Raw genomic sequence first — 15,057 nt, 5'->3', positions numbered from 1 at the left:
CATTCACAACAGTGCCTGGAAGCTGACCCACACACAAAAACTGGGTCACAATGAACACTCCCTCCAACTCCCTTGCATCCCTGCACCTGAAACAATAATAGGAAAGTGACTAAGCAAATCTGTATCAAACGCATGCTTCTGAAGGGGACCAAGATGAATAAGCTAGTCAGAGCAGTCTGACAATTCCAACATAGCTTTGCTCCTCTAGCCCAGGCTCACACGATGGGAAATGTAGGCTGTACTCCTCAGAGACCAATTATAGTCCTCAGCAGTGAAGAGCAGGTAATGCCTCCAACCACCACCATCCAGTGCCACTAACGCTACCACCACCAGTGCCACCACCATAACCACAACCCACTATCAGTGCCACCACCATAACCACAACCCACCATCAGTGCCACCACCATTACCATAACCCACCATCAGTGCCACCACCATTACCACAACCCACCATTAGTGCCACCACCATTACCATTACCCACTATCAGTGCCATCACCATTACCACAACCCACCATCAGTGCCACCACCATTACAACAACCCACTCAGTGCCACCACCATTACCATTACCCACTATCAGTGCCACCACCATTACAACAACCCACCATCAGTGCCACCACCATTACCACAACCCACCATCAGTGCCACCACCACCATTACCACCACCCACCATCAGTGCCACTACCATTACTACAACCCACCATCAATGCCACCACCATAACCACAACCCACTATCAGTGTCACCACCATAACCACAACCCACTATCAGTGCCACCACCATTACCACAACCCACCATCTCCACCACCATTACCACAACCCACCATCAGTGCCACCACCATTACCACAACCCACCATTAGTGCCACCACCATTACCACAACCCACCATCAGTGCCACCACCATTACCACAACCCACCATCAGTGCCACCACCATTACCACAACCCACCATCAGTGCTACCGCCATTACCATAACCCACCATCAGTGCCACCGCCATAACCACAACCCACCATCTCCACCACCCATCATCACCACCATCACTACCATCAGCAATACAACCACCCACCACTGGAATTACCACCACCATCACCATCATTCTCACCAACATCACCATAACCACTACCCCATCATCACCACCACCAGCATCACACTATCATCACCATCGCTTACCACAACCACTCACCAGTATTGCCATCATATCACCTCCATCCCCACCATTACTAGTACCACCGTTGCCACTACTGCCACCACCATCACTAGCACTACTATATCATTCAAACTAAAAACACTTCTCAACAGAGAAATATAAAATTCAATTGTGTGCTGATATTAAAAGAGCTCCTCCATGGATTCAACGATTGCAAACTTGTGGATCACCCACTGAATTGCAAAAACTGTCTGCTAGAACCCTGAAGCATATGCTGAGTCTGCCTGTAGGGTCACCCTACAGTGGCCTTCTCTCAGGAGGTGCAACAAAATTCAAAATGCCAAGACCAACTAGGCATTAAACTATTTTTCTTAGCCTAAGGACTGTGTCAAATTATAAGATGTGACAATTTATGAAAAAGCCACATTTTAGCTTGGGATTTTATACTTATATCAACATTGTAACTACCAATAATTAAATGACCAGAGGAAAATGCTCCCTATCTGAGTGAAAACCTTCCCCAACCATCCGTGGGCTCATGGACGCCACCTGAGAGTTACCTGACACTCTCTCCTCCCTCAAGCACCACAGCCAATGTAACACCAAGCTCTACAGTTTCTTAACCCACATAACTTTTGCATCTGTTCCTACCCCTCTATCTCTACCACAGCTATCCTGAGCCAAGCCACCCTCACCTCTCACCTGAACTACCTGGATGACAGTAGTTTCCTCCCTGGTCTCCCTTCCTCTCCTCTACTTTTCGCACACCATCATCCACATAAGACCTTTCATTGCTCATCCACGCATTGCACTTAAAATAAAAGCCAAAAGCCTGAAAGTAGCCTATGAAGCCCTGAAGGATTTAGTCCCCGTCACCGCCACATCAACCTCAGCTTGAGAACTTCTCCTTCCCTGAGCTCCAGCTCCAGCGACATTCTCTTCTAGTCTCTTGGAGGCTCCGTGCTTCTTTCTAGCACAGGCCTTCAGCTGAGCTGTGCCTATACCCAGGATGCTCGTCCCTCTCCACTTTCTCTCCCAGTTCATACATTCATTCTTTAGATGTTAGGTAACTCCCCACTGGGTCTCTCTTGTATATGTTCTAACTCTATTCTCATCTTCTACTTCTGCATTGTAGCATGTCTCAGTTCCTAACCAGGTACATAACCTCTGTAAGTTGACCACCCAAGGGACTGTAGCATAGTGGTCAACCTATGGAGATGGTCAACATAAGGAACTAGGCCTGCTGTACTGATACGTACACGTGGTGCATGTCTGGTCTATGAAAATCAAGTCAACTTAAGGAGGTGGTCAATGTAGGGAGGTGGTCAACCATGGAGGTTCGACTGTATTTGTAGATTGGATTATCTTTCTCATGACAGTCAGCTCTGCAGAGCAAGAGCTGTATGAATCCTGCTCAACACTTTGGAGCTAATCCTGGCACATGACCCATAGTAGGCACTCACGTGTTCGTTAATAAAACATTAATCCTAGCTAGGGCGGTGGCATCTGCCAATGATGATACGTCCCTGAGTGTGCACAATGTCTGTAACACATGCAGTGCTCTTTCTTCCACCTGTAGTGTGCTAGGAGAGCCTGCAAGATGGAATGACTCTCATTCCCATAAGCGAATACATTTTTCTCTGAGGTGACCTGCCAAAATTTACTGAGTTTTTGAACCCATAATTTAGAAAACCTGGCCAGAAAGAATAAAAACAGAGCATCCAACACACTTTTCAGAATGCTTTGTTTAGAATCAGAGCCTTGGAATGCAACAGCACTGACCTCAGATAACATCTGAAGGTTTCGAGGTTTCCACGACATTCTACTGAGCCTCTGTCTTAGAAAGCAGCACTTGGGACCCGCTGATGTATACCCAGATGACTGCTGGCTGGCTGTGTGACTGCCGTTTCCTGAAACTCTTTAGAAAACAAAAGGTATATCCCAAGAGGACAGCCCTCTGAGCAAAACATGCTTTATATACAAACAATAGCTCTATATGCAGACATGGACAAGGTGCCAATACATTCCAGTAATATTATTAGCAACAACAACAACCCTCAATACCAGTAAATATAAAGCTCCTTTCTCTGGGGAGTCTAAGCCACATTGAAGACTTTCTCTTATTGGTTCTTACCCAATGCCTGCTAAAGTACTGAGGTTCAACCTCAGGCAGCCGACCTCAAAGATACAGAAACAGAGGCACAGAGTTTAAAATTACCCCCAAAGAGACAACTGAGAGAAAACAGAACTAGAAGTCAACAGAGGTTCATAAACGGACGTTCAGACCCACATTTCACTTGTCCAGATCGAAGAACTCCCACAGGGGAGACAAGGATGTTACGACCAGAAACAGAACATTGATCCCCAACAGTGTGCCCTCCTTGCAGCAGGGACCCCAGCCCTCCCCCTATCTTCCTGGGAAGATTGGAATCTATTATTAAAACAAGGATTTCTGGGCCCTAATCCAGACCTACTGAATCAGAATTTCTAGAGAAGAATGATAACTCCTAGCTAACATGCACTCCAGGGGAATCCTAACTGGGAAACATTACCCTAAAGGTCCAAATACAATAGCCTGAGAGGAAACCAGTGGCCAAAGGGTATAGGTCAGGGACTTCTGACCGTAGGAGAGACATGGTGTTTCTGGCCTGGCCTCCCAGTGGACACCTGTCTATAATGTGTCCTGGAGACACCTGGAGATACCTTGAGTCCTGGGAGACACTATGAGAAACTCCAAACAGCAGACAGCCTGGCTTCTCTGGAGTAGAACCCGCTCCTCACTCTGCCCGGCTGGAACAGAGACCAGACAGCCAGGACCACAGCCATGCCCAGAAAATGGGGGAAAAGTGAGGCAGGCCCACCAGGCCAGCACCAGATTCAGTAGGGGGAGAGTGGCTACGGGTGTGGTTTAAAACACCCCGTGAGACGGAAAGAATGAGTGCGAGGAAGGATGTTGAGGGCACAGGATCCTCAGGGGGACCAAGTGAGAGCAGAGACCCTAAGACCTTCGCAGGATCTGATCTGCTGAGCAAGATACGAAGCCCTGTGCTAGCATCAGCTCACTCATTCCAGTCACTGCGCAATAATAATCAGACGCCTGCTTCCTGTGCCAGGCAGGGCTCAGCCCAGGAGACAGGGGTTGAGCCGTCAGCTCCCAGGACAGCTCTGCTCACTCCTATCCTCCCACCCCCAGCACCTCCCAAGTCTTTCCACTCTTCTGCCTCAAGGTGTGTGCCGGGTGGAGCGGGAAATGTGCGGTAGAGTTACTCTCCTGGGGACAAGCAGCATCCAGAAGAAAGGGGCGTGTGTGGATAAACCCTGCAGCCCCAACCACCAGAGGATAGGTCGGAGGCACGGTCTAAACGCAGCAGTTCTCAGCCTGTGGGTCGCAACTCACAGGAACTGTATTAAAGGACCGCGGCATTAGGAAGGTTGAGAACCACAGGATGGGATTCCTGGGACTAAGCGACAAACCTGCTGTGGGCTCGTCCTCCTCCACCACTTCCTGTTTTCTGGGACGGTCTCCCTGTACCTGATTTCTCTTATCAGCTTCCGCCTTAAGAAAACCAAACCTGAGAACGTGGTGACAGATTCGACACAAGCTTTGTCTGCTCAGAGCTCACAGGGGAGGAAAGAGAAAAAGCTAATCACACAAATGAAGATTTAGATAACAGGGGATGACAACTGATGGGCAACTTGAAAGATAAATATTTCATGAATAGTTATAATTACTTATTATACTAAACCCTGCGATATTAGAACTGACACTTAGAACTTGGACTTCCATCACTTTAACTTTTAAAGTATCAATCAGCACAGCTCTAGGAACAAAAGAACTTAAAGGCACAAGGGATCTGTGTAGGCGTCAATATTAACCAAGGCCAAAGGCTACCTGTTCCCTATTAAAGATTTTCTTTCTTTCCCAAAAGGCAAGAGTCATGAGTCTCTATCCCTCACTTGCCATCTTCCCTCCATCTCCAGAAGATATATTATATATATTGCATATGACCCCATTTTGCAGTTACTTTAAAACTGGTGATCTGCTTACTGCCAAGGCCCTTACTCTTTACACTGCAGTATCTAGGATACAGTTACTAGGCCCTTCCCAGGGGCTCTGTTATGTACACTTGGATTTATTCAATAGGTTGGTTGTGGCCTAATTGTTTTCTTGTATTGGTGCTAAATTCAAGGCATTGTCTAAGAAGCCTCTGATGCCTGGCTTGTCCTGCTTACGCTCCTGCTCAACCTTCTTCCTCTTGAACCTCACCCCACTTGAATGGTCCCAGGTATTTTTCTTTTTTCTTTTTTTTTTTTTTTGTCTCTGGCATCTGCAGCATCCCAAGAGTGCTCTTGATTAATAACTTAGCACTACTGGACTTCTGGGAGGCTGGGTACTGTTCAAGAGTATGAGAAGACATTTTCTTCTGCTTTTATCCCTCAGAATATTTCTCAACAATTGGTTCACCAAATTCCTTCATCTAACAGTTACTATAAAAAATTAACTTACTAAAAAAGCCTACACGTACAACAAACATGATTAAACTTTTAAAAATTAAATAAAAAAAGCTATGAAACTTCGTTTTTACTTTTTACAAAAAGAAAGTTTCTGAAATAAAATTGTGAACAAATTCTAAAAAGAAAATGTATTTCAAGTTTTAGTTAACCAAAACCTGCAACAAATCCGTTCTCTCCTAATACTCTCCTAATATCCCTGTCTTCCCCAAAGTAAGATACAAGAGATAATAATAAATAAAACTAGAGAAATAGTAAGTGCAAATATTACTTCTCTTGCATTTATTAAAATTATCACTTTCCCCAATTACAAACTTAATAGAGACTCAGTGCGGGCAAAACTTGGAAAGCAAAAGCACAAAGAATATTTTTAAAATCACCCACATCTCACATCAAAATCACCACCAATAGAATATTGATTTATGTTTTTCCAGGATATGTATGTTTCTGTGTGTAATAATATATTAAGAAAAAATAGGAACACACTGCAACACTGTTAAGTAATTGCTTTTTTTCCCGACTGAAGAATAGATCATGGGCATGTGTCTGTGTTAATACGAACACATGTAAGACAGCAGTTTTAAAGAAGGTATCCATCATAAAAGTTGGTGTTTTTTATCAAGGTGACCATATGCCCCCAAGGGCACATTTAGAAAATGTAGGGGCTGTTTGGGACTGTCCCAGAGGCTGAGGATGCCTATTGGTATTCTGGGGGCTACAGCCAAAGAGGCCACACATGGACACGGGTGGGGCAGTCCCACGCAACAAGGAATTGTCCCATCTCCCGCTTGACTTTCAAATGTCCTCTGGGTATGTGAAAGCCAGATGCACTTTGCCTTTAGCACAATCTGAACTCTGAGGGCTGGTGGATGAAACAGAAATATCTAGTGAATGCATAGTAAGGGGGAAGGGATGGGATTGAATTCTCTCTGTCATTCTACCCAGAGACTCTTATCTGTCCTATGAGTTTAACACATACGGAAATCCAGCTGCATGACTTTCTGTATAGTTCTTCAAAATTATCAATTGTTCATTATATTCCTATATTCTTCCATGATCAGATAACTGAAACTGATAATTTGTATCCTAAGCCTCATTTCAGTTAGCCATTGCAAATTCTATGGCTTTAACCCTTAAGCACAAACCTAAGAAACTATAAGAGATGTACATAAAGATATTTTTAAAGATATTGCTACTTCCTATAGCAATATCTATAAATATAAATCCTAGAAGTAATCATAGTATCAAATATTTTGGAATTAGTTAAGTAAATGATGGTGTAACCACAGAATGAAATACAGTCACCTGTTGCTTCCTAACGTAGACCACCATTGTATAGGGTTTCATTGATCAGAGTGTCAAGTTGAAGAATATGACTGTATTTACAACCATTAAATATTATATCACATTTTATAATATGGAAAGATATAATATTAAGTGGTACAAACAAGTTACATGGTAATGCAATGTAATCACTTAAATATAATGTAATGTATAGCAATGTAGAATACAATGTAACATAAAGCAATGTAATTATATGTATATAATTTATTCTTAGAAACACATTTGTATATAATGTATAAGATACCCAAGATATTTTAATTCAACACCAATTAAGGATAAAAGAAACAAATGCATATGGAGGGGATGGATGGGAACTGTGTGTCACAATACACAATGTGTGTGTGGGGGGGGTATAGTATTTAATGTAAATCATGACAAGGAATAATCTTGTGGACAATTACTGTAACAGAAGCACGGGAATAGTTATTGCCCCACTGGGAAGATGAAGATTGAGTTAAAAAGCCTCATTCTAGTGGCCTTGGGCACAATGAATATTTAACCAGCTGGTCAAAGTCCTAAATTAGGTTTAAGTTTATACATGCTCTGTTTCCTTTAATCATTACTGAAATATCTCTCTTAAATCTATTTCATGTTAACCCGAAAAACAGTCCAAGATGTTCAGATGTTAAGGACAAAGTTTTCTGTTTGGTCTTCGAGAAATATCATTTCTAATGAAGGACTATAATGACACCAAAGCTTGAAAAACATGTTTTTTATGGAAACTGCATGTTAGAATGCCTGTTATAGAAAATTACATTTGCTCACTTTAGCCATAAATGAAAACACTAGCCTTGTGATAATTAAACTGCTACTTTATTACTCAGTGTACTGGTCTTATATCGAACAAGCACACTATTACGTATAAATATTGCATAGTCCTAATGCATTCTTGTCCAGCTTTCTACTCTGGGGCCTGCCTGAAATAAATGGTGCTTCTCGCAGACTCAAATGCCAATGCATCAAGAAGTCCCTTCCCTATATAATTCTTTATGCCAACATTAAAAAATAAGCAACAACACAAGGATGATTACTAAAATGATAAAGGTAGTAAAATCTGGGTGGTAAGATGACAGGACATTTTTATGTCCTTGGAATTTTCTGTATTTTTTCATTTTCATTTATTTTATTAGCAGTCATAGTAGTGGTATTTTTAATAAGAGAGTATCTGTGAGTTTCTTTATCCTTATGCCTAATCATTGTCTTGTGAAAATGCTAGCAATTTATCAAATGACTAAGAGCAGACTCCTTAAGAAAAAAAAAAGAAAGGCATTTGAAATTCAGAGTTTCATTTCCAAAATAATCAAGTGTGGTCTCTTTTCAATCAGCAGTTTAAGGATTTGGTGTGGGATTTTTGTGCCCTAAAGCAGGGTGGGGAAATTATTTTTATCTGTAAGAGCTTGTGTTCTTAAGCTAAAATCTTTTCATGTCTAATCCTTTAAATATGTAGAATGTTGAGCATTTTCAGCGTTAGAGCCAGAAGGAGCCTGAGAAGTCATTTGACCCAAACTCCTTACATTAGAGGAGGTCTCAGGAATTTGAGTGAAGTGACCAAGGTTGCATGATAGCTAGAAGACCCTACGTTTCTTAATTTGGATAGTCTTTTCATTCCACCAGATGGTTTTTGTGCCCATGACGAGGGGCAGTGGGAGGGAATAGCCCTCCCTGTGTGGCTCCCTCCCATGCAGTATGCTCAAAGTAAGCCCTGGTGGACCCCACTCGTTATCCAACTGCACCCCAGACAATCTCAAAACGTTGTGAAGATGAGTTATTTGATATACATATTTTTTATCTCTACTTCATCTATGCTCCCCTCATAAAAACACAAAACAAACAAAACCCTGGCCGAACACTAAGGAGGGGAAAGAACATGTTGGAAATATGCAGAGCTCCTGCTCTGGTGCAGTCCAGGAAGGGGAATCATTCTTTTGTATTATTGAAACTCTTTGGGTGCTCATTTTCTTATTCCTTCTTTTTTTAGCAGAATTAAGACTCTGCTTACTCTATGAAGAACATTTAAATAAGAAACAATTAGCTATTAAAACACACATTGTTTATCACAAAAACAAAAGATAAAAGGATTTATCCCCCCACTTCGCCCCCCCAACTCCCTAACCCATGGAAAAGTTAGTGCCAACAAAACTTCTTCTTTCTATAAAGCATGAAAGCCCCCAGTTTTTTCTTTCATCGGGAATGTTGCAAAAATAGTAGAAATCATCCAAGGCCATTATCCTTGCTAAGGATCTTCTGCTGCCTGTAACGGGACTTCTAGAAGAGGCCAGTGGGCTGGAACCTGCAATGTAATCACCAATCTAATTTTTTTTTTTTTTTTCTTTGGTGAGACACGGTCTCATTTTGTCCCCCTCGGTAGAGTGAGTGCCGTGGCGTGATGGCTTACAGCAAACTCAAACTCTTGGGCTCAAGCTATCCTCTTGCCTCATCCTCCCGAGTAGCTGGGACTACATACAGGCACACACCTATTTTTAGAGACGTGGTCTCTCTTACTCAGACTGGTCTTGAACCTGTGAGCTCAGGCGATACAACTGCCTTGGCCTCCCAGCACGCTAGGATTACAGGTGCGAGCCACTGTGCTGGCCCCACCGATCTAATTAATAATTAAAACAATGCTATAGAACAACTCCTGTTTATATAGACAAGTTCTTTAACAACATTAAACGTTTAATACTGTCATAAATTTTAATACAGTATTTTAAATATAAATGAGTTAATCATTCTCAGAAGTAAATTTACTTAGCTGAATAAGAAATCCCTGACTTCATTAGTATTCTCTTACACAAAAATTTCCCTTTGTCACATCTGAGGGTTACAGGATCGGCACTGGCTTTAGCTATAAAAACCAGTCAAATTGATGCATATTCAAGTGGCTGCTCTATACACACTGATGATGTTTGTCTGGGTTCTATTACCAAGGGGAGTGAGAACTTAAGCAAATCTCAGCCTGACTAGACGTCAAACTAGAAAATGAGAGAGTTGCATTAAATAATTACTAAGGCTTCTTCCAGTTTTAACTAAATGCAGCTCTGTAATTTTACATGTTTTGAAAACACCAGATACTGAGGAGTGTGCCAGAGAAGCGTAACACTCAGCCCTTCCACTCATATGCACGGAAGGTGCATGTTAAAATACAAACATGTCATCTGGGAAAAGATGGCATTAAAACATCATTAGCCATCACCGTAGGATAAGATATTCTCCAGCAGGAATTAGCTCCAGGCAGCTTCTGTAGTGCCCAGGAAGAGCAGTTGCCAGGAAGAAAAGGATGGAAGCAGGCATTATAAATCAAACACCTATAGAGGCTGGGCAAAGAGCCAAGTATGTCTCCACACCAGATACACCTGGAGGACACCACATTTGAGATCTCTTATGTGGGGCATTGTACTGCCAAGGATTATAATGTAGGGATGGGAGAAACATGGCAAATGAGAGGAAGGGTACAAGAGGATGGGGGCAGGCCAAGTGCAGTGGCTCACACCTGTAATCTTAGCACTCTGGGAGGCCAAGGCAGGTGGATTGCTTGAGCTCATCAGTTCAAGATCAGCCTGAGCAAGAGTGAGATCAACTATCTCTACTAAAAATAGAAAAATTAGTGGAGCATTGCAGCAGGGGTTTATAGTCCCAGTTACTTGGGAGGCTGAGGCAAGAGGATCACTTGAGCCCAGGAATTTGAGGTTGCTGTGAGCTATGATGCCAAGGCACTCTATCTATCCTCTATCCAGGACAAAAGAGTATCCACTGTCAAAAAAAAAAATCCAGGATGGAGACCGCCAAAACTATATCTGAGGTTGGCCATGCTGAGGGAATTCAGAGAAGCAGGCAAACTTGGAGGTAGGAAGAGATTAGGATGGGGGTTCTAAACCTTTGCTGGGGTCATGGGTTCCACATGAAATTCTGATAAATGTTTTAGAGTTTTTCTCTGGAAAAATAAACACATATGTAGTGGACAGAGTAATGGTCCCCAAAGATGTCCACATCCTCATCCTTGTCCCTCCCCTGCCATGTTATCTTACATAACAAAAGGGACTGTGCAGATGAGATTAAGTTAAGGACCTTGAGATAAGAAGATTGTATTAGATTTCCTGAGTGATCCCTATCTAATCACATGGATACTTAAAATCAGAAAATATTTCCTGCCCATGATCAAAGAGAGAGATGCTGTTGCTGGCTTTGAAAATGGAAGAAAGAACCATGAGCCATGGAATGTGGGCAGTCCCTGGAAACTGGAAAAAGCAAGGAAAAGAACTGATTCTTCCCTTCTTGACACCCTTCTTTTGGCCCAGTGAGACCTGCATTGGACTTCTATCCTAGAGGACTCTAGGATAATAAATCTGTGTTGTTTCAAGCTACGACTTTGTGATCATTTGTTACAGCAGCAATAAAAAAAAAAAAAAACAGCAGAGTATAAACACACTCCAACTCGCAAAAACATCCATAGACCTCCCGGAAGCTTATGCACAGACACAGAGAAAGGCTCCCTGTGCTAGAAAGAGCTCTCAGAGCTCTCAGAGCTGTAGGTATGAATCTATTTGGCATCCATAGAAAAGATCAATGCCCATCCCATGACTTCAGTCAACCTCAACATCTCACTTCTACAAGGATAAATTCATCCTCTGAACACTACTTCTTCAAGTATCACCGATATGATGTGTGACCCCTTGGTGGCATCTTGCTACGGAGAGATCTCACTACCTTTGCTCACAGTGTGCTTTACGTTAATAACATTCTCCCCTGTCCCACTCCCAAGAAGGTGGCATTTTACACCTGCTGAGATTTAGCCTGGCTTCTTCCCTCCCTACAAGACAAACCTAGGTCCCTCAATATCACGTTACAATATCACGTTTCAATCAAGACCCTGTTCAGCAAGATATGCCTGGACCTGGCCAGATGCTGGCTTAAAACAGAAAAGGAATGTTAGTTATCAGGAATGGGAGCTACCTGATTCAAAGTTGTTTTTAGCCTCAGATCTTATTTCACCAGTTCATCACATTTCACAATCCTTGTAATATTTTGAGATGGATTTTTTTTTTTAAGTTTCATTAGAATGTCCTTGGGTGACGCCACCATGGTTGTGATAAATAACTTTAGTTTAAAGGTTACCCACCCAATCTAAATACCAAACTTGACCGAACTAGACATAACCAGCTTAACAGCACCCCTGATCTGTGACTTAGCCCAGATCCTGCACTATGCACAGAACACTCTGAATGCTGCTAGCTCAGAAGTCTAGGTCCTGTGAACGTGAGGCATGGAGGCTGAGTGGGGAAAGCAGAAAAGGACAAGAAGGTACTTCAGATCCTGTGGTGGTTTGCTAAGGGGTACGGGAAGAGAGACCAGATCTGCTTTGACAAGGAGAAGCAGCCCATCTGCCGAGGACTGGAAGAAAATCCTGACTTAGGGAGGAACACTGTCCAGTAACCCTGTATTTGGTTTCTTTTCCTGATGTACAGAAAAGGTCTGAGAATCTTCTAAAATTTTACACAAAGTTTTGTGTATGTGTGTGTGTGTGTGCACACATCTTCTCCTGAGGAAAGATAGCATAGATCTCTGAGAATATAAATAAAGTGTCACTCCCCTGCCTGCCCACAATATAAGAATTGCTCCTCTGTTTTTAAGACCTAATCTCACTCAACAATACCGTTAGCTCTCAACTACTCATATGTGAATGATTTTCACTACAAAATCCTATTTAATTTCTGCATTGCCCTCTGACAACAGCAAAATTGCCAGTTAGCTTTTCTGCTGTAGGTGGAATACGAAATGGTTTTAAGCTTACAAGAACATCAAGCATCTTTGAGAAGGTTAATTACTAATCCCATTTTTCCTTGTTGGCCCCTGTTGAATATCTACCCCCAAAGGACCACTATATAGTCCATACACAAGCATGAATAATGCAGATGTTGGCTTTGTTTATTTTGTTTTGCTTTTATGTTATTTTGAAATATGCATGGGAATACACTTGACCCTATTCTTGCTGACAGGGGCAGTCATCAGGCTGGTAGATCTTTGCCTAAGCGTATTCCAGCCAGCCCAAAACAGTTTTATTACAATAAGGCCTCAAATAAAAGAGAGACTGTCCTGACCCGTGGAGAAATGACAAGTTTGAGTCCAACAGGTATTATCTGTCAAGTAAAAATAAAACAGAGCAGAGATGGCTACTTGTGAGGACGGTTATTAAATGTGCCCAGAAATCCACTTGGATTCTGATTCACCTCACCTTTGGGGTTCCGTGATGCCAAATTTAGCATACTGGACATTTTAATGCACAATTACAAAGCACAGCCAATCTTCTCTGTCATTGTTGAGTCATTTAGACTGTGATGCCTCAGAAAAAAATTCTAAAGGTCATGCTCAGAAGCGTAGCCTTCCCTTTGCACTAAGTAAGGGCTATGATTACACTGTACACAAGATCCTACAAAGACAGCTGACACAACTAGCGGTTGAATTCTTTCTTCTGTTTATTTCCAGAAGAGACTTTCCGTAGACAGCTGCAATGTCGGGCTCCCATCAGAATGTCATGCCAACTTTTCTGCAGGCAGCTTTTCACCCACATCCTTGCCCTGGATCCAGGGCAGTCTCCAGCAGGTCCAGTAGTCTAGAGAGGCCACCCTTGGGGCTACTTCAGGGCTAAGGTCGCTTGACAACAGGGCCACACTGGGGGCAGCACAGAGTCTGCACCTGCTGTGCTGTAATCAGACATTTGTCAATTGAAATTCTGGCTCATTTATTACTTGCAAGTGTCTTAATGTTTATGAGATTCAGGCTCCTCCATAAAATGAGATTATGGGTACTTAATTTTGAGAGGAAGTGGTAAAGGCCAAATGAAAGAATTTGTAAAAAGCAGTTGGCATGGTGCCTACAGAGTCATCATGAATATATCATAATCATAGAGGAAGCTAATCCCCTCTAGCATGGAATAAAGGGGACAGAATGAATGAAATTAGCATTTCTCTCCCAGGGCAGGACCTATCTCCACCCCTTCTTGGGCCTTAAGGTGGATTCTCTTCAAATAGAAGACAGAGAAAGTAGGTCATTTATATGTCTCTTACACTCACTCTGTGATTCTCTTTCCAGGCCCCTTTAAGCAGCTTCTCTGACTCTCAGGAATGCCCACAAAAATCAGAAAGCCTTGACTCTTGTGTGGGGAGCACATGAGTTCTCATTTCTGGGAAAGGAACCCCAGGCACAGTGCAGCTTCTGACAACAAGAGACCCACCTTGGTTGAAGTCGCTCTGTTTCTTGGCACCTGAAGGTTTTGTTTTGTGGACTCTCATGAGCTGGCGCTCCTGCTCTCTCCCGACACTCTGACTGGCTGGGCACCACATGCTCTGTCTCCTGCAAGAAGAAATAGCAAAAGTACGTGAGCTGTCCGCTGCAATCAGTTCCCTAGCATTCTTGGGGTAGGAGGTGGGTCTCAGGGAGAGAAGCAGAAATACACAACACACTGTGTGACTGCAGTGCAGGAAGAGAGTCCAAAATCTAAAAAGTCTTTCTTTCTACGAGTCAGCTGCTGCAAGATTACAGTATAAAGAAAAAATAATAATAAATCTAATGTCCAAAAGGTAGGACATAGCCATACAATGATAACTTTATAAACATCAAAAATGATTCTATAGAAGAATATGTAATGAATAGATATATCTGAAAATATAATTTATAGAACAATATTTAAAGCATAGGCTCATTTTTGCAAAACATATGTATGAATGTATACACACACACACACACACACAGATTAGAATAAGTTAAGCCAAAATCTTAACAGTGACTAACAACTCAGAGATATCACTTTGGTTTTTTTTTGGGGGGGGGGCATGTATGTTTTCTAAATATTCTACAATAAACAGACATTATTTCTATGATAAGAAAAAAGATTGTTAGTCTGGAAGCTAAGAAACAAACTGTTTCTATAAATTTCAGGGCTTAAACGTGTTTGGTGTCTCCTACCCCCGGCCCCTCCTCCCCAACACACTACAGCCACTGGCAACACGTCATCTAAAGAAACCACCACAGAGATCATCCGTGATGCAATCCACTCATCTATC

General features: G+C 42.4%; 1 protein-coding gene across 5 annotated transcripts in view; it reads right to left on the bottom strand.

Annotated features, from left to right (window-relative positions):
- FAM13C (family with sequence similarity 13 member C) overlaps positions 1-15,057 on the bottom strand; it is a 347,807-nt gene that overhangs the window by 73,954 nt on the left and 258,796 nt on the right. For all 5 annotated transcript variants that reach the window (XM_053583875.1, XM_053583874.1, XM_053583871.1 and 2 more), the window contains one exon: positions 14,229-14,347. In XM_053583875.1, coding sequence (XP_053439850.1) covers positions 14,229-14,347 — 119 coding nt within the window. The remainder of the gene's footprint in view (positions 1-14,228; positions 14,348-15,057) is intronic.

The sequence above is a fragment of the Nycticebus coucang genome, chromosome 3, assembly GCF_027406575.1.
Source record: "Nycticebus coucang isolate mNycCou1 chromosome 3, mNycCou1.pri, whole genome shotgun sequence".
Lineage (NCBI taxonomy): Eukaryota > Metazoa > Chordata > Mammalia > Primates > Lorisidae > Nycticebus > Nycticebus coucang.
This window is presented reverse-complemented; position numbering and strand designations above follow the sequence as displayed.